The sequence below is a fragment of the Natator depressus genome, chromosome 2 (assembly GCF_965152275.1).
Source record: "Natator depressus isolate rNatDep1 chromosome 2, rNatDep2.hap1, whole genome shotgun sequence".
NCBI classification, from domain to species: Eukaryota; Metazoa; Chordata; order Testudines; family Cheloniidae; genus Natator; species Natator depressus.
The window spans coordinates 47473941-47498875 of record NC_134235.1 but is presented as its reverse complement, the minus strand read 5'-3'; the positions used below and the strand labels follow the sequence as shown (position 1 = coordinate 47498875).

The window sequence follows — 24935 nt, the reverse complement described above, 5'->3', positions numbered from 1 at the left end:
AGGGAGCAGGGGGGGTTAGATGGTTCTGAGGTTCTGGAGTCGGGGCGGTCAGGGATGGGGAACAGGGGCGTTGGATAGGGCGTGGGAGTCCCGGGGGGCCTGTCAGGGCAGGGGTGTGGATGGGGTCGGGACAGGCAGGGGTGTTGGGATGGGGGGGGGTCTCTGGAGGGGATGGTCAGGGGACAAGGAGTGGTGGGGGGGGTTGGATGGGTCGGGGGTTCTGAGGGGTCAGTCGGGGGTGGGAAGTGACTATTAATAACGAAAATGCTCAAGGCCAAAGCAAGTTCGATATAACACGGTTTCACCTATAACGCGATAAGATTTTTTGGCTTCTGAGGACTGTTATATTGGGGTAGAGGTGTAATGTGCCGATTACTGATATCTGTAAGGTGGCCACCTGGAGGTCCGCAGACACCTTTAGTCAACATTATGCGATCATACACAACGCGGCATCAGATGCTCTACTGGGACGCGCTCTACTGGGACGCACTCTCCTATTCTCCTTAGCAGATGTCACTCCAAAGCCCCAGCCTTCCATCTAAGGGCACTGCTCTACCGTTAGCTACAGTGGAGCAACCATGGAGAAACTACTTGAAGAAGAGAGGGTTACTCACCCTGTGCAGTAACTGAGATGTCTGTCCCTATGAGTGCTCCACTACCCCAATGGGCACTGCTACAGAAGATCTCTGATCCCAGGCACATGGATGCTACCACACCTACAATGGAGCACCCATTGGGACCCTCTCTTCAGTTGTCTTTGCATGAATGGCTGTGACCCCAGGAGGGAGAGGAGACCAGCTATTTATTACATTCTCCATAGCCCCCAAACTCCAGCTTGATACCAAGCTATGATTTTGTGAGAAACCATTTGCCCTAAGCTATATGAGGTCCCATCTGAGCTCCCCCTCCCAAAAGACTGAAATCAGTCAGGCAGATGAGTAAATGTGCCATCAAAGGTATGCCTTTGAATAGGTAATGGGTGCTCTCAACCACTGAATGGACCACACCTCCACAGGAATTGTTAAATAGGTTGTCCGTATATTGAGTCTGGTTGTTGTAAAGCCTGTTGTGGAAGTTAAGAACATACGAATGGCCATACTGGGTCAGACCAAAGGTCCATCCAGCCCAGTATCCTGTCTAGCGACAGTGGCCAATTCCAGGTGCCCCACAGGGAGTGAACCTAACAGGTAATCTCTCTCCTGCCATCCATCTCCACCCTCTGACACACACAGGCTAGGGACACCATTCCTTATCCATCCTGGCTAATAGCCATTAATGTACTTAATCTCCATGAATTTATCCAGTTCTCTTTTAAACCCTGTTATAGTCCTAGCTTTCACAGCCTCCTCAGGCAAGGAGTTCCACAGGTTGACTGTGCTGTGTGAAGAAGAACTTCCTTTTATTTGTTTTAAACCTGCTGCCCATTCATTTCATTTGGTGGCCCCTAGTTCTTATATTATGGGAACAAGTAAATAACTTTTCCTTATTCACTTTCTCCACACCACTCATGATTTTATATACCTCTATCATATCCCCCTTAGTCTTCTCTTTTCCAAACTGAAAAGTCCTAGCCTCTTTAATCTCTCCGCATATGGGACCTGTTCCAAACCCCTAATCATTTTTGGAACCTTTTCTAATGCCAGTATATCTCTTTTCAGATGAGGGGACCACATCTGTATGCACTATTCAAGATGTGGGCATACCATGGATTTATATAATAGCAATAAAATATTCTCCGTCTTATTTTCTATCCCTTTTATAAGGATTCCTAACATCCCTGTTTGCTTTTTTGACTGCCACTGCACACTGTGTGGACGTCTTCAGAGAACTATCCACGATGACACCAAGATCTTTCTCCTGATTAGTTGTAGCTAAATTAGCCCCCATCATATTGTATGTATAGTTGGGGTTATTTTTTCCAATGTGCATTACTTTACATTTATCCACATTAAATTTCATTTGCCATTTTGTTGCCCAGTCACTTAGTTTTGTGAGATCTTTTTGAAGTTCTTCACAGTTTGCTTTGGTCTTAACTATCTTGAGTAGTTTAGTATCATCTGCAAACTTTGCCACCTCCCTGTTTACCCCTTTCGCCAGATCATTTATGTTATGAAGAGGCAGAGATGGATCACTTATTGCCATGGGAACTGTTTCCATACAATTGAAGTCATTGGTATGCTGATGAGGAATTGCTTGATGAAAGCTTGAATTTTATGCAGTTTCACCTCAGACTCACCACATAGCTCCCACTGTTTTAAATTGAGCTCCCTCTATAAGAGATTCTGAGAGAGAAGGGGGGAAAAAAGCAAACTTTGATTGCTAATGAAGCCATTGTGTTTCAGCAACTCAGTGATTTAGCTAGGTCTCATGTATCACAGCTGTATCCTCAGTAGTATACCATCTAGGCAGTGGTAAATCTGGATATGCCCTCTTATCTCAGATGACCCACCAAGAAAACTACCAACTTTGTACCTACCAGAGGTGTGTATGACAGGCCAAAAGACACTACATGGAAGAACAGGTCATGCTGGTGGGAAAGTGGCACTATATGTGAAAGAGTAGAATCAAATGAAGTAAAAATCTTAAATGAACCAAACTGTATCGTAGAATCTCTATGGATAGTAATTCCATACTCTAATAATAGGAATATAGCAGTATCGATATATTACCGACCACTTCACCAGGACGGTAATAGTGACTGTGAAATGCTCAGGGAGATTAGAGAGGCTATTAAAATAAAAAGCTCAATAATAATGGGGGATTTCTGTCACCTCAGGATGGGATGCAGAAATCAAGTTTGGCAGCTTAAATGACTGCTTCTTGGAGCAGCTAGTCCTGGAACCCACAAGAGGAGAGGCAATTCTTGATTTAGTCCTAAGTGGAGCACAGGGTCTGGTCCAAGAGGTGACTATAACTGGACTGCTTGGTAATACTGACCATTATACAATTAAATTTAACATCTCCGTGGTGAGGAAAACACCACAGCAGCCCAACGCTGTAGTATTTAATTTCAGAAAGGGACTACACAAAAATGAGGTTAGTGAAACAGAAATTAAAAGGTTTCAGAGTAGCACCCGTGTTAGTCTGTATTTGCAAAAAGAAAAGGAGTACTTGTGGCACCTTAGAGACTAACAAATTTATTTGAGCATAAGCTTTTGTGAGCTGTAGCTCTCAAAAGCTTATGCTCAAATAAATTTGTTAGTCTCTAAGGTGCCACAAGTACTCCTTTTCTTTTTAAGAAATTAAAAGGTACAGCACAAAAAGTGAAATCCCTGCAAGCAGAATAGAAACTTTTTAAAGACACCATAATAGAGGCTCAACTTACATATATACCCCAAATTAAAAAACATAGTAAGATGACCAAAAATCTGCTACCGCTAACAACAAAGGGAAAGGCAAAAAGACATCCTTTAAAAAGTGGAAGTTAAATCCTAGTGAGGAAAATAGAAAGGAGCATAAACTCTGGCAAATGAAGTGTGAACATATAATTAGGAAGGCCAAAAAAGAATTTGAAGGACAGGTAGCCAAAGATGCAAAAAGTAATAGCAAAAATTTTTTCAGGTACACTAGAAGCAGGAAGGCTGCTAAACAGCCAGTGGGGCCACTGGACAGTCGAGATGCTAAAGGAGCATTCAAGGACGATAAGGCCATTTCGGAGAAACTAAATGAATTCTTTGCATCTGTCTTCACGGCTGTGGATGTGAGGGAGATTCCCAAAACTGAGCCATTCTTTTTAGGTGACAAATCTGAGGAATTGTCCCAGATTGAGATGTTATTAGAGGAGGTTTTGGAACAAATTGATAAACTAAACAGTAAGTCATCAGGACCAGACGGTATTCACCCAAGAGTTCTGAAGGAATTCAAATGTGAAATTGCAGAACTACTAACTATAGTCTGTAACCTATCATTTAAATCAGCTTCTGTACCAAATGACTGGAGGATAACTAATGTGATGCTAATTTTTAAAAAGGGCTCCAGCAGTGATCCTGGCAATTACAAGCCAGTAAGCCTGACTTCAGTACCGGGCAAGCTGGTTGAAACTATAGTAAAGAACAAAATTGTCAGACAGATAGATGAACATAATTTGTTGGGGAAGAGTCCACATCGTTTTAGTAAAGGGAAATCATGCCTCACCAATCTACTAGAATTCTTTGAGGGGGTCTACAAGCATGTGGACAAGGGGGATCCAGTGGATATAGTGTACTTATATTGTCAGAAAGCCTTAGACAAGGTCCCTCACCAAAAGCTCCTAAGCAAAGTAAGCTGTCATGGGATAAGAGGGAAGGTCCTCTCATGGATTGGTAACTGATTAAAGGATAGGAAACAAAGGGTAGGAATATATGGTCAGTTTTCAGAATAGAGAGAGGTAAATAGTGGTGTCCCCCAGGGGGACCAGTCCTATTCAGCATATTTGTAAATGATTTGAAAAAAGGGGTAAACAGTGAGGTGGCAAAATTTGCAGATGATACAAAACTACTTAAGATAGTTAAGTCCCAGGCAACCTGCAAAGAGCTACAAAAGGATCTCTCAAAACTAGGTGACTGGGCAGCAAAATGGCAGATGAAATTCAATGTTGATAAATGCAAAGTAATGCGCATTGGAACACATTCCAACTATACATTAAAATTATGGGGTCTAAATTGGCTGTTACCTCTCAAGAAAGAGATCTTGGAGTTATTGTGGATAGTTCTCTGAAAACATCCACTCAATGTGCAGCGGCGTTCAAAAAAGCGAATAGAATATTGGGAATCATTAGGAAAGGGATAGATAATAAGACAGAAAATATATTGCCTTTATATAAATCCATGGTACGCCCACATCCTGTATACTGCGTGCAGATGTAGTTGCCCCATTTGAAAAAAGATATATTAGAATTGGAAAAGGTTCATAAAAGGGCAACAAAAATTATTAGGGGTATGGAACGGTTTCCATACAAGGAGAGATTAATAAGACTGGGACTTTTCAGCTTGGAATAGAGACTACTAAGAGGGGATATGATTGAGGTCTATAAAATCATGAATGGTGTGGAAAAAGAAAAGGATTACTTGTAGCACCTTAGAGACTAACAAATTTATTTGAGCATAAGCGTTCGTGAGCTACAGCTCACTTATTTGTTAGTCTCTAAGGTGCCACAAGTACTCCTTTTCTTTTGGCGGATACAGACTAACACGGCTACTACTCTGAAACCTGTCATTATGCAAGGTGTGGAAAAAGTAAATAAGAAAGTGTTATTTATTCCTTCTCATAACACAAGAACTAAGGGTCACCAAATAAAATTAATAGGCAGCAGGTTTAAAACCAAAGGAAGTATTTCTTCACACAGCGCACAGTCAGCCTGTGGAACTCTTTGCCAGAGGATGTTGTGAAGGCCAAGACTATAACAGGGTTCAAGAAAGAACAAGATAAATTAATGAAGGATAGGTCCATCAATGGCTGTTAGCCCATATGGGCAGGGATAGTGTCCCTAGCCTCTGTTTGCCAGAAGCTGGGAATGCGCGACAGGGAATGGATCACTTGATGATTACCTGTTCTGTTCATTCCCTGTGGGGCACCTGGCATTTGCCACTGTCGGAAGACAGGGTACTGGGCTAGATGGACCTTTGGTCTGACCCATTATGTCCGTTCTTATGTCTTATGAAGTGAATGGTTGTTTTTAACTGCAGAGTATAGGAAATGTTGATGAAAACGAATGTATCCTTAAGATGTATGGGGAATGAAAATTCTAGGTGGGCAACTTCTTGGATTCTTGCTCCAAATTAGAGTCTGAACCCTGCTGTTTGTTGCCATTAGAAGCCTGATGCTTTCTCCCTGGAGCAGGCAAGAGAGTTTGGGTTCCCCTGCATCAGAAGCAGATTTTGCATGACAAAAACCAAAGCAGGAGTCTTTCCTTGAGTCTGAATCCAAAAATAGTCCACTGTAAGTTTATGCAGTGAAAGAAACATTCCTGAATCAGTCAACATTCACCACTCACCACAGACTCTCCTCTCCCCACCCCCTACACTCCTCCCCCCAACCATTTCTATTTTAAGGCTTTCCAGTGGCTGTTGCAAGAAAATATGAACAATCTGCCTGGAGACACAATAGCTAAAGAGCTCTTTCTTGTCAGAAGCCAAGCTGTTATGGAGAGGTCTCTCAAGTTGAAACAAAGTACCTGGGTCTAAGTGGTCATCTGAGACCAGATGCTCCTCCTAATAGGATCAGCTTTGACCGTTTGCAACAAAATTGAGAACCTTATTGTTCTAGGTCAATGTGGAGACTTTAGGATAAAACCTTTCTCTTCTGAGCTGTACCAGCACTCTTGTTACCAGAGGAAAGGCATAAAGAATCCTCCTTCACCAGTGGCTAGAGAAGGCATCCCTTGCTAATATGATCTGTTCTCAGAGCCATAAACAAAAGACCAAAAGACTCCTTTGTAGGTAGCTGGTGAACTAAGCTAGTGGTCATTACTGGAGAAAGACGTGATCTGTGCCTCACTGATCTAAAGATAAGCACTCAGGAAAATATGTCGTAAGTTGGCAAAGTCTGTCTGTCTGTCTGTTCTTTCTGGCCAGGTACATGGTAAGTAGAAATGTCATGTGGGACAGATGTTTCGTGGCAGAAAGGGCAGTATCTGGGGCCATCCTGCTTGTGAAAGAAAACATCGTGGCCTGATGTCTGTCTGAACCACAGTCACTCTTCGGGATGTTAGGGCTTTGAAAGTTTTTGATACGTATAGCACTGCCAGGGAATGGCAATCTGAATTGGACTCGTTACAAGGGTATAGGAAACTTCCTTCGCATGTGCACTGGATTACGTGCAGCTGATGCTGGAGAAATCAAGTCTGAAACCTTCATTGTCACAGGGTGACTGGCCCCTTTAAGTAAAGCAGGTCTAGCATCCCTGTACCAGAACAGGTGCTCCAAGTTTGGCCAGTTAAATGGGTGGGGCGACACTGGGGCTATAAAGGATGAGGGAGAATTAGAGAGGGGAGAGGTCCCTGAAGAAATCTGTAAGAGGCCTCAGGCTGGAGGGGGTGAAAGCAGGAAAATAGAGTTAATTGCCTGCTGATTTCCCAGATGGAGCTGAGGGCCAGAGTGGGCTGAAGGCAGGAGCAGCAAAGGGGCTTACCCGCTGATATCTCCATGCTGGAGAGCTGGAACCAGAGAAACAGAAGGCTAAGGGCCAGGGAACAGTAGTTGGGCCTACCTGCTGGCCAGTCTGAGATGAGAAGTTAAGGGAAAAGGGAGAGTAATGAATACTCCCATGATGAGAATGAATTTCCAGCAGAGAGGCGGGGTGGGGTTGCACTCCAGCAGGAAGAGCTGGGGTACCTGTTCTGGCAGAAGGATGGAAGAAGATTAAAGAAAAGACCAGGTGTAGTGAAAGCTGCTGGAGTGTGGTATGTTATATCAATGGATTAGATGTCATGGATTTTAAGGATTATATCCATGGGGGTTATAAATGGACTGTTTTGTGGGACTTTTGTTACTTAATGTTTGCACTACATTTTTTGTAATAACCAGCCCCAAGGAGGAGTGGTGTTGAGGGAATAAAGCTTTTTTGTGGAGTCGTTAGGGGCTCAAGAGGAGGGAAATAGGACAGCATGCCCCCTGGCATTAGGGTGCCCAGCCATGAGGGGGCACGTGGAGATAAGAAGGAATTGTTCTCTCATAAAATATTGGACACATCCAATGTCATTAAAAGTTGGATGGAAGGAATTTGAAAGTTCATCACTATCCTATGCATTGTCCCCTGGATTGCCCTGTCAGAGACCACAGGGTGCAAATGACCCCATGTGTGATGTGAAAGTCCATGTGTTGTTTGCTTCCACTGGGATTCAGTCCAAGGTTGTTTCATGTAGATATGTACTATGAATACAGCTGTGACCACAGGCCCAAGATTCCTATTCAGTCCAGGAGAAATACTGAAGTGAGAAGCCCAGACCTCTGGTTACCCCAAGCTTCTGAGAAGGGAGAGTATGTTGAGATTTGAATCAGGATGCTGTTCCTGGACCTTATTTAGACGCTTAGCTACTGTGAAGAGGGCATTGGGGAAGGGGACCTGTGTCTCAATGTCCTGGCTTCTGTTAGGATGTGGGGTAGGAGGAAGGAAAAAAGTTGTTTTTACTACTCTACTCAGTCCCCATCCTCGGCTGTTGTCAGTCAAAGCGATAAGTAGCAGGGCCATTCAGTACTGTCTGCAGACTCAGGAAAACACTATGTTGGTGTATATTGTATGTATCTATAAAGACTAGATACTTTAAGTTTAAAAATTTGCACAAATTGATATTTAAGCCCACTTCACCAGCTGAATTCCAACTTACAAGTTGATTCTTCAAGCCGTGAATTTCATGACTGATTTTCTGGCTCTCCTGCTAGTAGTTAACTTTTATTAATGACCCCTTTTGATCTGAAAACTTACTTCTAAATCCTCCAGACTTTTTTTTTTTTGTGGTGTTGATTACTGGACACCTGTATTCCAGATTATTTTAAATGTAATTACTATTTTTATTATTGGTAATTCTCATAGCTAAGGTTCCCCATGTGTATCTCTTAAGAAGGGATGTTTTCAATTGCTTATAAATTTCCAAGTTTTATCTCTTCAGTTGAAAATTGGCATGATTACTTTGGAGTCAAAGTATGATTTTTTTTTTCATAAAATTTCATCAAATAGTTGATCCATTATTTTTGAGCATGGAAGGAATGAAAAAAAGTGCAGTGTGTCGGGTGTGGGTGTAAGACCTAGCACCTTAGGTGGAGACGGAAAAGTGGCAGCAACTTAGAACCTTATTTGATTTAATTTCATGAAATATGTTTTTTAAAACTTCATGGCATGTACACTGACTTATATCTGATAAAATTATGTGTTTTATTAGTAATGCACATGCATTCAAATATAAACTGAGATGATATGCACAAATGCATAATGAAGAGTAGGGTTCAGAAGGAGTTCTGGCTCTTTGCACGGTATAAATGAAGGTGGATATGGCTTCTGTACGTACAGCAGGTGACATACATTTGGAGGAAGCACAGCCTTTCACAACACATCATAGAACAATTGCAGTAAATGAGGCAGGTGTATAGTGGGTTTAAAATGTTTTTATGTAAATTCATTTTTCGTTTTAAAAGTAAACCTGTTTAATTTTACATTGGAAACTATAACACAATATGCTGAGGCCTAAACGAACTATAATATATGCAAATACTTTAAATAAAAAAAACTGCATCAATAACTCCCTCCATCAAATTTTAATGAGCTAAAAGGTGCAGCTTTTTTAATTATATAGACAAGAGGTGTGAGGACATTTAATTTGAGATCAATTCAAGCTTTATAAATGTCACAATATATTGTACTAGCTACATTGTTTTCAGTCTTATAATGGAAAATCTAGTGTTCATGGACTAAAAAGCACTTGCCTATTTTTAAACTTTTAAAATAACTTAATGCTTTTTACATTTTTGCTATAAGCTGTTCAACATGCGTAGGTCATATCTGCCCCAAAAGCAATCTGCAGGCATTTAATTTGGGATGTCAGACTTAATTGTGTATACAAAATTGCTTGAGATTTGAGGGACAAAAATAGTGGTTAGGTGTTTGAAGCAGTTTTCACTCATTCTCTCCCCCACTCCCCCAGCCTCCCAATGTCTGCGGTATCTGTATTCCCAGAGTCCAGTGTATTCTTTGCTACAGAATTGTGTCCAGAAACTTGGCATTCATTTTTTAAAAAATGTCTAGTCCTTATGGTTGCAAAGATAACCTTGAAAATGTGAACTGTGTATAACTGATACCCATTTGAGTCTGTAAACAGGCTGAAACAATAGTTCTGAGAAGGGTGAATTGCCTAGGTCACCTTACACAGGGCTGTATGGACTCTATGATTCTGCAGTAATGGTATATTTGGTATTTTTCCAAGATAACACAGAATTCAGTGTTTTTCCTGCACAATTCATTATTTCATTGCGGCAGTGTATCCAGCACTTTGTTTTATCTAGTTGCCTGGAGCTGGTGCATACTCTGGACCTTTCTCCACAAGGGGAAATTCATTGAATTGCAGTGAATTCTCTCTTCACTGTTCTGTAGAATAAGGCAAAGATACGTGCAGAGGGAGCAAGTGCTAGAGTTCTGTTTGCAGGCAGGGAGGAGGAGGAACCAGAAGTCAGGCTGGGCAGGTAGGCTGCCTAGGGAATAGAGCAGCAGCTGAGGCTTGAAGCTTGCTTCCCTGGCATGTACAAAGTGGGAGATGGAGATACTAAACTCAAGTGCCCAGTTCAAGTCATAACTTCTGGTCCCCGCTGAGTTGGGTCATCTGGAGAATATAGTGGACAAAATACTTCATCAGAAATAGTTGCTGAAAGCCTTTATTGACAAATTGTATGTAAATTAATATTTTAAACTGATCCATAGTATTGTGTGTTTGGGGGTGGGATGGCTAGAATGAAGAGTATTTCATGGAACTACAATAAATTAACAGTGCTGGAGAATTTAGGAGTTCTTACCATAGAATTTAGAGTTGCTTGCCACAGAATTTGATCTCTCTGTCCTGCAGACTTCACAGGATCCTGGATATCTCTTTGCTCCTATATAAATGTCTTACTTGTTGTTGTTGTTTGTTGTCATACTTGTTCAAGTTACAAACATAAATTAGTTACATATGAACATATCCAAGTTTTGGCAGATACATTTTAAATTATATATTTTTGTGACTAAACCCTAGGACATGGAGTCAGAGCTATGTTCTTTTTCTGGCTCTTCTGGAGACAAGTTATTTATCTTGTTTCCAGACAGTACTGTAACATCTCATCTGAGAGCAGGACCTCATTGTAGGCACTGAACAAACAGGAAGAGGCAGTCCCTGCACCAGAGTACTTATCATCTAAAGAGAAAGAGACAACCTAATTTCTTTCAACCTAACTTCCTTCTTTAAAAGGTCAACTGGCCCAGTGGATGGGGGGGAGCAGTAGACATGTATCTTGACTTCAGAAAGGTTTTTGACATGGTCCCACATGACATTCTCAAACTAGGGAATCTTAGTCTAGTTCAAATTATTGTAAGGTGGGTGCATAACTGGTTGAACAAATATACTCAGAATAATTAGTAAGAGTTAGCTGTCAAACTGAGTGCATATATCAAGTAGAGTTCAGCAGGGACTAAATATTTTCGTTAATGACTTGGATGATGGAGTGGAGAGAATGCTTATAACATTTGCAGATGACATCAGGTTGAGGGATTGCAAGCACTTTGACGACAGAATTAGAATTTAGAATGATCTTGATAAACTGAATAATTGGTATGAAATCAATATGATGACATTCAATAAAGACAACTGCAAAGTAGGAACAGATGGAAAAATCACAAACGCAGTGGGAAATGATCGTCTGGGCAGTAGTACTGCAGAAAAGGATCTTGGAAGTTACAATAATGGATCGCAAATTGAAACAGCACTGGGGGTGCTGTTGTGAAAAAGGCAAATGTAATTCTGGAATGTATTAACAGTATCGTTGTATGTAAGACATGGGATTTAATTGTACCATTCTGCTCAGTACTGGTGAAGCCTCAGCTGGAGTAATGTGTCCAGTTTTGGGTACAACACTTAAAGATGTGGACAGATTAGTCAGAGTCCAGAGGAAAGTAACAAAAATGGTAAGAGATTTAGAAAACTGAACCTCTGAGGAAAGGTTGAAAGAATTGGGCATGTTTCATCTACAGAAAAGAAGGTGGTGGTGGGGGGGGGGGGGTATGATAAGTCTTCAAATATGTAAAAGGTTGGTATAAAGAAGACAGTGATTAGTTGTTCTCCATGTCCACTGAGGGTTGGACAAGAAGTAATTGACTTAGTTTGCCACAGGGAAACTTTAGGATAGAAAGTATTTCCTAATATCTAACTTTAAGGATAGATAGCCTCCCTAAATAACTTGTTGAAATGCTTGTGAAATCCCCGTAATTGGAGGTTTTTAATAGGTTGGATAAACACCTGGAAGGGATGGTTTAGGTATAGTTAATCCTGCCTTATCTTGGGCAGGATTAGGTGATCTCTTTGCAGTCCCTTCCAGCCCTATGTTTTATTCTATGAGTCTTCTACATCACTTTCTCCATCTATAAAATGAAGGTAATACTTCCCTAATTCAGATGGGTATTCTGAAGCTACTTCATTTAACATTTGTAAAGTGCTTTGAGGTCCTCAGCTAGAAGACACAATAGAAATGTAAAACCATTACTTTAATTTGGTTATAAAATAATATATCGTGTTCTGGTATACCTCAGTGACGGAAAGAAACTCACTGTTTTAGTTGCTCAGTTTATTCTAGTTTATACTTGTGGACAACATGTGAAGTTGGATATTTTTAAGTAAACTAAATGGATATGTGTATAGACATATTTATCGTTTTCTTTTTTATAGGCTAAAGCTGTAGCTTCTGACATGGCCACAGCCTCACCAAGATCTGATACCAGTAACAACCATAATGGAAGATTACAGATGCAAGTAACTGGTAAGTAATAATCTGTGTATTACATATAGTAATATGTGGCCATTAGTCCAGAAAGTATTCTTTTTCACGGTAAATAATCCTTTGTAGCATAAAATCTGTGTAACCTTTATTGATATAGACTGAGTTTGAGGGCAGTACCAGAAAATATTACCCCATGTCACTCAAACTTATTCTTACTTAAACTTACAACTATTGTATAAATATCTTGTGAAACTAATTTGTATTATTTCCAAGATGTTTAAAAAGAAAATTGGGGATAAAAAGAAAAGCATAAAGCAACACACTTCATAAAGTATTGTAGTATAAATCAGGATATTTTGATTATTTTTAGCAGGGTTTGATTACACACTTGTAAAGTTCAAAGTATGCTGTCTTTTTGTAAGGTCAGCAAAAATGAGGCGATACAGAAGCTTGCAATTTTGTAGTTTCCTGAGAGAGTGCTTTTTATACGGATTAGCTGGTTTTTCTGAGGTGGGTGAATGGCTCTTGTTTGGCTTGTCTTCCTTTGTTTTGTTTTTTTTATTCATGTGAAGCATAATTTTACACTCATTCCAGGTTTGTGGCCACTCAAAGAAACAATGTGTCATATTTCTAATCCACTCATAACTAGTTTTAATGGTGCAGGTTTGCTTTAGAAAACTTTTAGAAGGGAATACTTTATGCACATTTTAGAATGAGTGTTGCATGGAGAAGGATTTAATCTTATTAACAAGCGTGTTCACTATGGTTTCTGCTATAGCAAATTGTCCTCCTGATTTTATTTGTTCCTAAAATGTTCAATTTCTGTTGCTTTAAGAACATTTTTCAAAAGAAAATGCAGGACACTTTAAATTATGTTTTGCTTCATATGTTCTGCGTTCCTTTTCATGGTTGTATTGATGAATAACTAGCTGTGAATTTTAATCTGCAATTTGGCATTGATATAAATTATGTCCTTTTGAGTTTAAATTCATGTTTCTGAAAGATGAGGGGTTTTTTTCTGCCTCATGCACCTTTTTGTTTCAAATGTTCAGAAACACCTTAGGTAATTTAAAATTGGTTCTCATGCCTGATTTAAATCTTGAAATCTTCATCAAACATGACGTCTTTATGGGTTCTGTGCTTTTTTACTGAATTTGCTTTGAATTGTTTAACATTTCTGATGTGTATCTGTAGATTATAGGACATCAGAAATTAAGTGTGGAGTCAATAGCAGAATATCATGGATCTCTAAATACAGAGTTAGTTCGCTGCTGTTAGTCTCTAGTGTGACATAAAGTACTGACAAATTGTCAGCTAAATCTTTAGGATGGAGATTCACAATAGAAGCGGTTAATGCTTTAATAGTTAAACTAGGTGAAACATGAGAATTTACTAACTTCTTTTAAGCTTATGCTTCCTTGTTGCAGTTCTTTCTTTGTAAAATAATGTGTCTGGATTTTGTTTTGCACTTACGTCACATTGAGCTGCATTTAAAAAAAAATCTGCTTTTTTTAGCAGTAGAAATAAGGAAGTTACTGATTCCCTGTTCTGTTAAAATGGGCCATTTGCTTTTAGACGAGATATAAGGACATGGGAGTATGAGTACTAACATTAGATGAACTGTTTGGTTTGATAGATTCATTTGTGAGCGTAGACCATACTAATTTTGGCCTCAGAAATCAAAACTAAAAACATAAAACAAGAATCTTTTTAAAAGTATGTGCTTGTGTATACTAATATTCCTCCACACAAACTTTTCTGTGTAAGAAGTAGGCCATGTCTGCAGTACAGGTGCTACAGTGGCACAGCTACAGTGACATAACTATGCTGCTGTAGCGCATACACTTTCTACAGCAACAGAAGGGGTTTTTCCATCGTTGTAGGAACTCCACCTCCCCAAATGATGCCATAGGATGTAGCTTCTACTCTGGGAGTTAGGTCAACATAGCTACAGCGCTCAGGGAATTTGACCTAACTTTTAAGTGCAGACCAGGCCTTAAGGCGATCAAGTTATCTTCCATCCCTCATTTATTTAAGGTTCAGGGAAATCACTAACTGAAGTAACTTACCATTCACTGCAATTCACATGTCTTAACACCCACATATACTCACATATTGCACAGTACTCCAGTCTCAATATGCAAACACACAGTGCACACATCCAATTCTTCACATTCGTGCTCAAACAAAAAGCCTCAATTCTGATCTCAACCAGATGAACATGGAGATGTGTGTAATGTGCTGTTCATAGATCACAGGGTTTTTTGTTTGTGATTGATAAGTTGGTATATGAATTGTATATTTCTCTTTGACATTGAAAGTGTGTTATGGTGCTGTGTAGTCTTCGAGTGTGTGGGTGTAATGAAGTTTAGGTGTTAAAGCCATAAGGACTGTGATTATTGCAGATATTAATACTCCCTTACCTGGTGTTTACTCTGACTTTTAATGAGTGAGTTGGTGGGAAGTGCATTTGAGCAATCCTAGCCCTTACACAGCCATGTTTTGAATGGGGGAATTCAATTGTTTTTAAATGGGTGTGGTGTTAACTGTGAGGCAGTAGGTTTTGTTTTCTGGGGGACATGGATTTGGGCAGGATAAAAAGGGTTGTTGCATGGTGATGTGAATAACGTAAATATGGAGTAGTCTAGTTTTCGATGGGGCGACACTGTGTGGTGGGAAGTGTGTGTCTTGGGCAAGAAGGATATTTTGTGTTGCGTAGGCCTTGGGGAAGAGGCCATGGTGGCATGGAGTTGGATTATTTGTATTGGGTTTGGGGTGGGGAGAGCAAATGTGGGGAGAAATGTGGAGGAAACCGGGTTGTATGCAGAATTATGGTAGGAGAAACTGCAGTGAGGAGGATGAGAAGATGATTGTAGCATGGTGATATTTATTTGCAGGATATTGAGGCATAACGTAGCAAATAAAAAAAGCTTATTTTACTGGACTCAGGTGTGATCTACTGCTCAGGACCATAATTTAGTCTAATTTGAAAAGTTGATAGCTTCTGAATTTGTGACATTGCTATAGAACATCATCTCCAATTAGTTTAATACATAGAGCATCAGATGAGTTGGAGATCTAAACTTTCTTCTTTGAGTGATTTTTCCATATAGATTCCATTCTTGGTGCATGAACTTACAATCAGAATATGTTGGCCAGCAGTGTCTGTTGGAGTTGTCTCTGTGTCCCAAGTGCCCTCATACTTCCCATGGTGAATAAAAATCAATCTTTTCAAAAAATTAAATGCTTTTTTTCTTTTCAAGAAATAAACCTCTTATAAAATTTGAATTGACAACCTCTCCTTAATTTATAATCTCTTAAAATCATTTAAATTAAATAAAAATAATAGTCAAAATTTTAAAGAAATTCAAATTACTGAACTGGTGGAAGTCACTAAGGGCTAAGCACCTGGAACCAGAAGAAGGCACCCAGTTCTTCTTTGAGAAGTGTCTCTGTGGGTGCTCCACTTGAGGTGAATGTGTGTCCCTGCGCCTTTGATTGGAGAATTTCAGCCGCAGTGCTCTTCTGGGTTGTGCATACACTCTCCCCGTCTTCTGCTGCTGTTGACGCCTATCTAGGGCCACGCAACCAGACTCCCCTCAGTTCCTTCTCAACCATCCTCAGCCTGAGACAGAGCTCCCCGCAGTATTAAAATTGATAGTTATCTTTTAGGATTAGAATGGTCTTTAGTATGCTAATTATTTAGTTGTCCCTTTCTCCCCTTTTCACTTTCCTTTCCTTCAAGTTTGAATACCCCTTAGGGCTGAACCTCTACAGTTTGGGCCATGCCCAGTTCACCAGGCGTTAAGTGCTGTCTTTCCTGCTGGGAGGCGATCCTGGTCTCTGACTGACACTCTCAGTGTGTCTGGTGCCTAGCTGAGAGACGTCTCACAAAAGTGCTCTCATTGCAGCAACTTAAAGGGTCATGCCAGAAGGACAGATCCCTACGTCTTAAACTTATCCCGATGGAGAAGTCACTGCACCTGGCATCCGATCCCCAACAGCAGACCCTCTCTGGACAATGGTCTCCTAAGACCCCTTCTGAAAGTTTTCACCCTCCACACAGAGCAAGGCTCACTCTCCCAAAAAGGCAGTGAGAAAAAGAGCATCAACTTCCCCTCTTAAAGAGCCACCAAAAAAGAAACTATCTCTGGCTCATTCTATATCCTCAGTACGAACCACGCTACGGCTGAGTACATATGAGGCACCAGGATCCTCTGGTACTCATAGAATCATAGAATATCAGGGTTGGAAGGGACCCCAGAAGGTCATCTAGTCCAACCCCCTGCTCGAAGCAGGACCAATTCCCAGTTAAATCATCCCAGCCAGGGCTTTACCATGCTGCATTACCATGAAAGCCAGTGACCTCAAGCAGGCAGACTCGGAGTCGAGAGGCAAACAGAAGCCTACCTCCTCTGCCATGGCACCGATGGAGCCGCCTAAAGATGTGGCACCACTCCACTCTCCACGGGCTATGGTGCCACCTTCAGCTCCCATAGCGCAGAGTGCTCCCATGTCAGCACCGACACCTGGAATTACAATGGCATCGTCGGCACTAACCTTTTCATGCTAAAATTACCAGCACGGCAGCATTTCCTGCACCACAAAGACTTGTCTCAGCAACGCTGGAATCAACCCTCTTCGGTACCGACGTATCTCCAGTACTCACAGTACCATGTCTACCTACCTCAACTCTGACCTCTCAATTTTCCAGTGAGGAGGAAGATGATGAGGAGAAGGCCGCTTTTGCATCACACCGCTCCTCTCTCATCCAAACTACTTCAGCATTAAGCCCACCTGTACAGCCTAAATCTCACCACAGGGATGACATTTAGACCTGGTATGGCCAACCATGGATGCCACTGCCTAAGCCATTCCCCTGCAGTGGCCCTGTTGGGACCCCGGGGGCATACAGGAGGCAATACCCCAGGGTCCTGAGCTCCTACAGGGAGAGAATTAGATTTCCTCCACCACCTTCAGGGGCTGCACCATCAGAACTCCCTGAGGAAAGCTTTGAAGAACAGGAGGAGGCCCTGCAACAGGAAACTACACCAACAACCAACATTTCCTCCTCTTCCCCAGATGAAGCCATAATGCTTCCCCTACTCATAGCTGAAGATGGCTTCAAACATTTCCAGGAGTACTTCAGAAGAATTGCTGATTCCCTAGAGATCCCTCTTGAGCAGGGTTTTCCAAACTTGGTTCGCGGCTTGTTCAGGGTAAGCCCCTGGCGGGCCATGAGATGCTTTGTTTACCTGAGCGTCCGCAGGTACGGCTGCTCGCAGCTCCAAGTGGCCACAGTTCGTCGTTCCCAGCCAATGAGAGCTGTGGGAAGCGGTGGCCCAGCCTGCACTTCTTGCCACAGCTCCCATTGGCCGGGAACGGCAAACTGCGGCAACTTGGAGCTGCGAGCAGCCGTACCTGCGGACGCTCAGGTAAACAAAGCGTCTCATGGCCCGCCAGGGGCTTACCCTGAACAAGCCGCGAACCAAGTTTGGAAAACCCTGCTCCAGAGGAAGTCCTAGAATCCCAACACAAATTATTGGACATTCTCCAAACGTCATCTTCGTCGAAAATTGCACTTCCAATAAATGAAGCAGTTATGGAGCCGGCTAAAAACATATGGCAGACCCCAGCAACAATACCGCCCACTTGAAAGAGAGCGAATAAAAAATATTTCATCCTCTCAAAGGGGATGGACTTTTTATTTTCTCAACCCACACCAAACTCCTTAGTGGTTGATGCTGTCAATCAATGAGGCGGACAACACCAAACCAGATCCACCCCATATGACAAAGAGTGGAAATGGTTACATCTTTTTGGCCTCAAGGCCTATTCCTCAGTCACTCGGCAATTTTGGATTGCCAGTTACACCACACTGATGGCGAAATACGACCACACTCATTATTCCAAACTGACAGACTATTGACTACCCATACCGGAGGACAAAAGAGATTAATTTACAACCATCATCTCAGAGGCCATCTCCTAGCTTAGAAGCTCCTTACTGGTGTCTTTAGATACAGCAGACACGACGGCATGCTATATGGCCACCGCCATAGTTATGAGCCGGGAGGTACAATTCACAATGGAGGACCTCCCTTTTGATGGCCAGAAGCTGTTTGCAGCAAAGACTGGCGAGTCCCTTCATACCCTTGGAATATACATACCTGCATTTAAAAAAAAAACCACGGTAAATACTATCCCACCCAGCATACAAGGTCTGTTCCATACACCCAACAACAGAGGCAATATGAGACACAAAAGCATGGAGACCAAGGCGTCGACCACCTCTGGCTCAATTGTTGCCGTCCCAGGAACCCTCTGCAAAACAGTTTTGAGCGTTTGGTCAAGGGCCTAAAAGACCTCCCCAGTTTTGGACACCATTTGACCCCTTTCTGTTTAGCATGGAAATCCATCACCATGGACAAATGGATTCTAGAAATAATCCACACAGGCTATTTGATACCATTAACCTCCATCCCTCCTACCACCATACCTTCTCATCCCTCTTCAGGGACTCCTCTCACAAAAACCTTATATGGCAAGAAGTAAAACAGCTCCTACATCTGGGTGCTGTGGAACTGGTGTCATCCCAACGTAACAGGAAGGGTTTTTATTCCAGCTACTTCTGAACCCAGAAAAAAAATGGAGTATGGAGACCTATTCTAGACCTTAGAAAACTCAACGCATTCATAAGGCTCCAATGGTTCAGGATGGTCACATCAGCAACAATAATACCAGCACTGGAATACGGGGGACCGGTTCTCTGTCCTCGACCTCTAAGACACCTATTTTCACGTAACCATACATACTGCTCTGAAGAGGTCCCTCAGATTTACTTTGTGGACAGAAGATTATCTATACAAAGTTCTACCTTTTGACAGCACCAAAATTCCAAAATTTTGGTGTTTTCCAAAATTCTTGCAGTAGTGGCGGCACACCACTGCAAGCAGGAAGTGATAATCTTTCCCTATCTGGACGATTACCTCCCAAAGTCACCCACCCGGTAGATGCCCTAGACACTCATAGGACAATCACCCTCTTTTCACGACTGGTATTACAACTAAACATACAAAAATGAACAGTGACACCTGTACAGAAACTGGATTTCACCGGCACCCATCTCAAAGCATCACTACTAACGAACAGATTTGTCACTGTAGTCATTCTGATCTCTATAGTACTGAACAGTGCACAGATATCGGCATGGACATGCCTCCAATTATTAAGCCATATGGCAGCAACCACATTCGTGGTATGACATGTATGACTTCACATGTGCTGTATTCAGGGTTGGCTAGGAACCATCTACATTCTACAAAGACACAGCCTGAACAAGTGCCTCACCTTGCTGCTCAAAGTCAAACTCCATAATGTATGTGTGTGGGAGTACCTTTCACACAGACTTCACCTTCATGATTCTCACAACAGATGCCTCCTTGATAGGCTGGGGGGCTCACCTCTGACACCACACAGTTCAGGGCAGATGGTCTCCTTCCGAGACACTGTTACGCATGAACCTCCTGGAACTGTGTGCAATTTGCTATGAGTGCTTTCATTTCCTGCTCTTAATCAGGAACGAGACCATAAGGGTAATGACAGATAATATTGCCTACATGTTTGTGTAAACCAGCAGGGAGGAGCAAGATCACTCCATATGAACCGAAGCTATGAAACTATGGAACTGGTGTGTCCAGCACAATGTCAACATAGCAGCCTTGTATCTCCCACAGCGGATACACTGAGCAGACAATTCTCTCAAGACCACGAGTGGTAACTAAACCACACAGTCCTGATAAGCATATTTAGACACTGGGGTCACCCATCTATAGATCTCTTAGCGACATCCCAGAATTACAAATGCCTGCAGTTCTGCTTGAGAGTTGGGGGTCCTGATCCTTAGGCAATGCCTTTCTCATCAAATGGGATGCACCTCTGCTATACGTGTTTTCCCCCCATCTCCCTGCTATCTATGGTAATACACAAAATAAAGACCACCCAGGCCAAAGTCATCTTGATAGCCCCCAGTGGCCCAGACAAACTTGGTACTTGTACCTGTTGCGGATGACAGTATGTATACCATGCATTCTTCCTCTACTATTGAACCCTCTATTGCAGGATGTCAGACAGGTTTACCACCCGAACCTGGAGAGGCTTCACCTGAGAACATGGTTCCATCATGACAAACTGACCTGCTTGGAACATATCTGCACAAATGGAAGTGATTCAAAATAAACAATCCAGGACTGTTACCGCTCCCTTACTTATGATATTAGACTACATCTTGGAGCTAAAGAAATCTGGACTATCCCTTAGTTCAATCAGAGTACACCTTGCAGCTATTACCGCTTTTCACTGCAAGGTGGACAAGATATCTATATTTGCCCATCGTCTTCCCAAATGCTTTCATAAGGGTATCAGAAATGTCTACCCTGAAATACGAGTACCCACCCCACCTTGGGACTTGAACTTGGTACTACGCTGCCTTAATGGGGCCCCATTCCAATCATTAGAAACATGTTCTCTGGCACATCTATCGATGAAGGTAGCCTTCTTAGTCGCTATCATGTCTTCCTGCCAAGTGGGAGAGCTAGGGGTCCTCATGGCACACCCACCATACATCATCTTTTTCATGGACAATGTCACCCTAAGACCTCATCCTAAATTTTTATCCCAAATACCACCTTCTTCCTTAAACCTCATGGGAGCAAACGGGATTCAATACTACACTCTCTGGACATCTGATGCACACTAGCATTCTACCTTGAAAGAACTAAGCCCTTCAGAAAGTCACCGAGGCTTTTTATTTTGACTTTGGAACTATCTAAATATTCTGCTATTTCCAAACAGAGACAATCTAAATGGATTTGTGGGTGCATCCAACTTTGTTACCAACAGAAAGATTTACAACCCCCAGCGGGGATCTGAACCCACTCCACTAGATTCTTATAAACCTCAGTAGCCTTTCTAAACAATGTACTGATCATGGACATATGCAAAGCGGCCACCTGGGCATATGCACACACCTTTGCAGAACACTACGCAATCAACCAGAGCTTGAGATTGGATGCATTGTTACGACTTATTATATTGTCATCAATTATCCATGCAACTTCAAAGCCCCTTTTGTCCACTGAGGAGCAGCACCCACAGAGACACTCCTCAAAGAAGAAAAGCAATAACCGTGAGCAATAACTGAGGTTCTTTGAGATGGGTGTCCCTGTGGGTGCTCCACTACCCACCATCTTGGCCTCTACTTTAGAATTCAATTTCTGGACAGTGCAGTAGAGAAGGAACTGAGGGGGGTCTGGTTGCATGGTGCTAGATAGATGCTGACAGAGGCGCAAGACTGAGAGAGCACATGCACGACCCAGACGAGCGCTGCTGCTGAAATTCTCTGATTAAAGGCCCAGGGACACACATTCTCCTGAAGTGGAGCACCCAGAGGGACACCCATCTCGAAGAACCTCCGTTACAGCTCAGGGGAGTAACCACCTCTTCTGGACTTGAGGAAATTCAGTGCATTCATACATCAATTCACGTTCAGAATGATAACCCTTACCTCAATAATCTTATCTCTAAATCCACAGGATTGCATCTGTTGATCTCTAGGATGCATATTTCAATCCACCTAGCCCACAGGATATTCCAAAGATGTATAATCGGAGCTTCATATTTCCAGTACTGAGTCCTACCATTCAAGTTATCAGTAGCCTCTGGGGTCTTCATAATGGCTTCTATACTGGCAGAACATTTAAGGAGACAAGACATACAAGTTTGCTCTTACCTAAACGACAGACTTCTTTGAGGGAGCTCATCTCAGCAGGTCACAGACAGCATTCATCATATAGCTCTTCACCACATTGGGGCTCAAATTCAACAAGAAAAAGTAAACCTTAGTGACAACCCAGAAGGTGGAATTTATAGGGGCACTTCTAGAGTCTTATGGCAGCAAGAGAATACTCTATTTAGACCAGATTCCAGGCTATGGCAGATCTCATAGATCAGTTAGAAAATCATTCTCAAACAATAGTGAGGATATATCCAAGGTTGCTGGGTCAGCTGGCCTCATGCATATTCACCACAGAACATGTCGGTTTTCACTTCTGGTGTATGTAGGGGTCACTGAAGTCCATATACCTGCTGAAAAAGTTCCACGTTGACATGTGAGCTCAAATTTCTCGAACCCCTAATGCCATTAAATTGGTGGAAGAATGCTGTTCAAGTATGCAGGATTCTAATTCTACCCACAAAGATCGTAGGAACATATGCCTCCAACATTTACACCAGCATCAAACTCAAGGTTGTGTGAGGAATCTCATCTGCACATAAATATCCCAGAGCTCATGGCAATGCCTGTGGAATTAGTACATCTGTCATCAGATCACTCCAAAAGCCATACATCTGTTAAGATTGCAGAACACATTAACAAATCACCTGAGGAGGCAATTTTTATGCAACTCCAAGTGGCAGATAAAGGATTCTGTTATTCAGAGGGTTTTTCATAGGTGGAGTCACCCGAAAGTAATATTTGCCACAGACATACTTTTTGTTTATCATTCTTGGGCAGAGGGTGGGACTAAGCACTATATCATCCTCGGATGCATTCCTTGTCTCTTGGGCACCTGGAGTAATGTACGTGAGTTTAGGAAATTCAGGCAAGAGGCTGATGTAATGATCCTCATAGCACCAGTTTGGTCCAGGCAATTCTAGTACCCAAATCTCTTGAGGCTCTTTGGTTCAATCTCCAGTAACACTTCTTGTGGCTCCAGACATAATTTCCCAGAATGAGACCTTCTAACATCCAAAGCCTGGATGCTGGTTGGTTAATTACAGTAGAGAGATTTTGATCTAAAATGTTCCGAACAGTCTAATCCAAAGCAGGAAAGTTTCTGCAAGAGGATTTGTGTAGTGAAGTGGAAAAGGTTCTCTGTCTGGGCAGAATAACGTCACCCCTCTCCCACAGAGTCTGATGTTCCTCATATTTCGCAAAAAGAAAAGGAGTACTTGTGGCACCTTAGAGACTAACCAATTTATTTGAGCATGAGCTTTCGTGAGCTACAGCTCACTTCATCGGATGCACATGCATCCGATGAAGTGAGCTGTAGCTCACGAAAGCTCATGCTCAAATAAATTGGTTAGTCTCTAAGGTGCCACAAGTACTCCTTTTCTTTTTGCGAATACAGACTAACACGGCTGTTACTCTGAAACCTCATATTTTGGACGACTTCCTGTCATTGAAAAATTCAGGACTTTTGATCAGTTCTATAACAGTGCACCTGCTGATTATATCAGTCTACTCTCCCCCTGTCCAAGATCACTTGGTATTTTTCATAGTTGGATTCCCTATGGATTTAATGTATGTATTCCCACCAGTGCAGGAACCCCCTCTGTTATGGGATCACAGTGTGGCTCTAGCTGGGTTGATTGAGTCCCCCTTTTCTAGTTTTTGGCATCATGCTTCTTACATATCTGTCAATGCAAACAGGCCTCTTAGTGACAGTTATTTCAGCCTGCAGGGTAGGTAAATTATAAGCACTCATGGTGGACCCTTTTTATACTATTTTCTGTAAAGACAAGGTCATGTTCACACCCTAGCTTACATTTCTTCCCAAACTGATTTCTAACTTCCACTTAAACTTGATTATACTTACCCTGTTTTCTTTCCTAAGCCCTACTCTAGCCAAGGGGGATTGAGGAGGTCACACCTTGGATGTACTTGGATGTACCTGTCATTCTACCTGGGTAGAACTAAATTCTTTCCCTGAAACTATTTACTGCCTTTGCAAAGAGAATGAAGGTTCAAGTGATGTCTTCCCAAAGATTATCAAAATGGGTCTTGGATTACTTTAAACTCCTGTTATCGGCTAGTTAGTTTAGAACCTTCTGGGCAGATCAAGCCTCTTTCCACTTGAGCACAGGCAGCTTCTGAGGCTTCTTTTAGAAATGTTCCTACCTCCAATACATGTAGAGCTGCTGCTTGGGGATCAATACATACTTTTACTAAATATTCTTTTGTAGAAGCATCTAGGTCAGTTGCCTGTTTTTGTACAGCTGTCTTCATCTTTATTCATATAGACACTAATCACCCACCTCTGATATATCAAAGTAAAGCTTGCGAGTCTCCTAGAGTGGAATGTATTTGGGTAAGCACTCAAAGAAGGATTATTGATCTTACACTAGCTGTGGCTTTTAGAGATGTTGTCCATATATATTCCATTACCTTCCCTCCTTTTCTTCTACTGCAGAGTCTAGTACCACATGGATTCTCTGTTGTCAATGAATTGAGGGTTGGTTGGCCTTACTGCACTTTGTACTCCCTTGGGTGGGGGGCATGAAGGCACTCAAGGTATTGAGTGCTGCCCCAACAGATGCATCTGGCCAAAAAGTTCCAATTGAGTGCATGGGGCACATGCACACCAAAAGTAAAATATATACATAAGGATACCACATCTGGAAGAACCACAGTTATTGTAAGGTAAGTGACTCTTCTATCATTTAAAA

At 42.0% G+C, this 24935-nt stretch overlaps 1 protein-coding gene across 4 annotated transcripts in view; it reads left to right on the top strand.

The window, feature by feature from the left end:
• WWP1 (WW domain containing E3 ubiquitin protein ligase 1) overlaps positions 1–24935 on the top strand; it is a 168564-nt gene that overhangs the window by 28396 nt on the left and 115233 nt on the right. For all 4 annotated transcript variants that reach the window (XM_074944151.1, XM_074944149.1, XM_074944150.1 and 1 more), the window contains exon 2: positions 12377–12467. Coding sequence is in view for 3 of the 4 variants with exons in the window: in XM_074944149.1 (XP_074800250.1) it covers positions 12377–12467 (91 nt within the window). In the remaining variant the exon portion in view is untranslated. The remainder of the gene's footprint in view (positions 1–12376; positions 12468–24935) is intronic.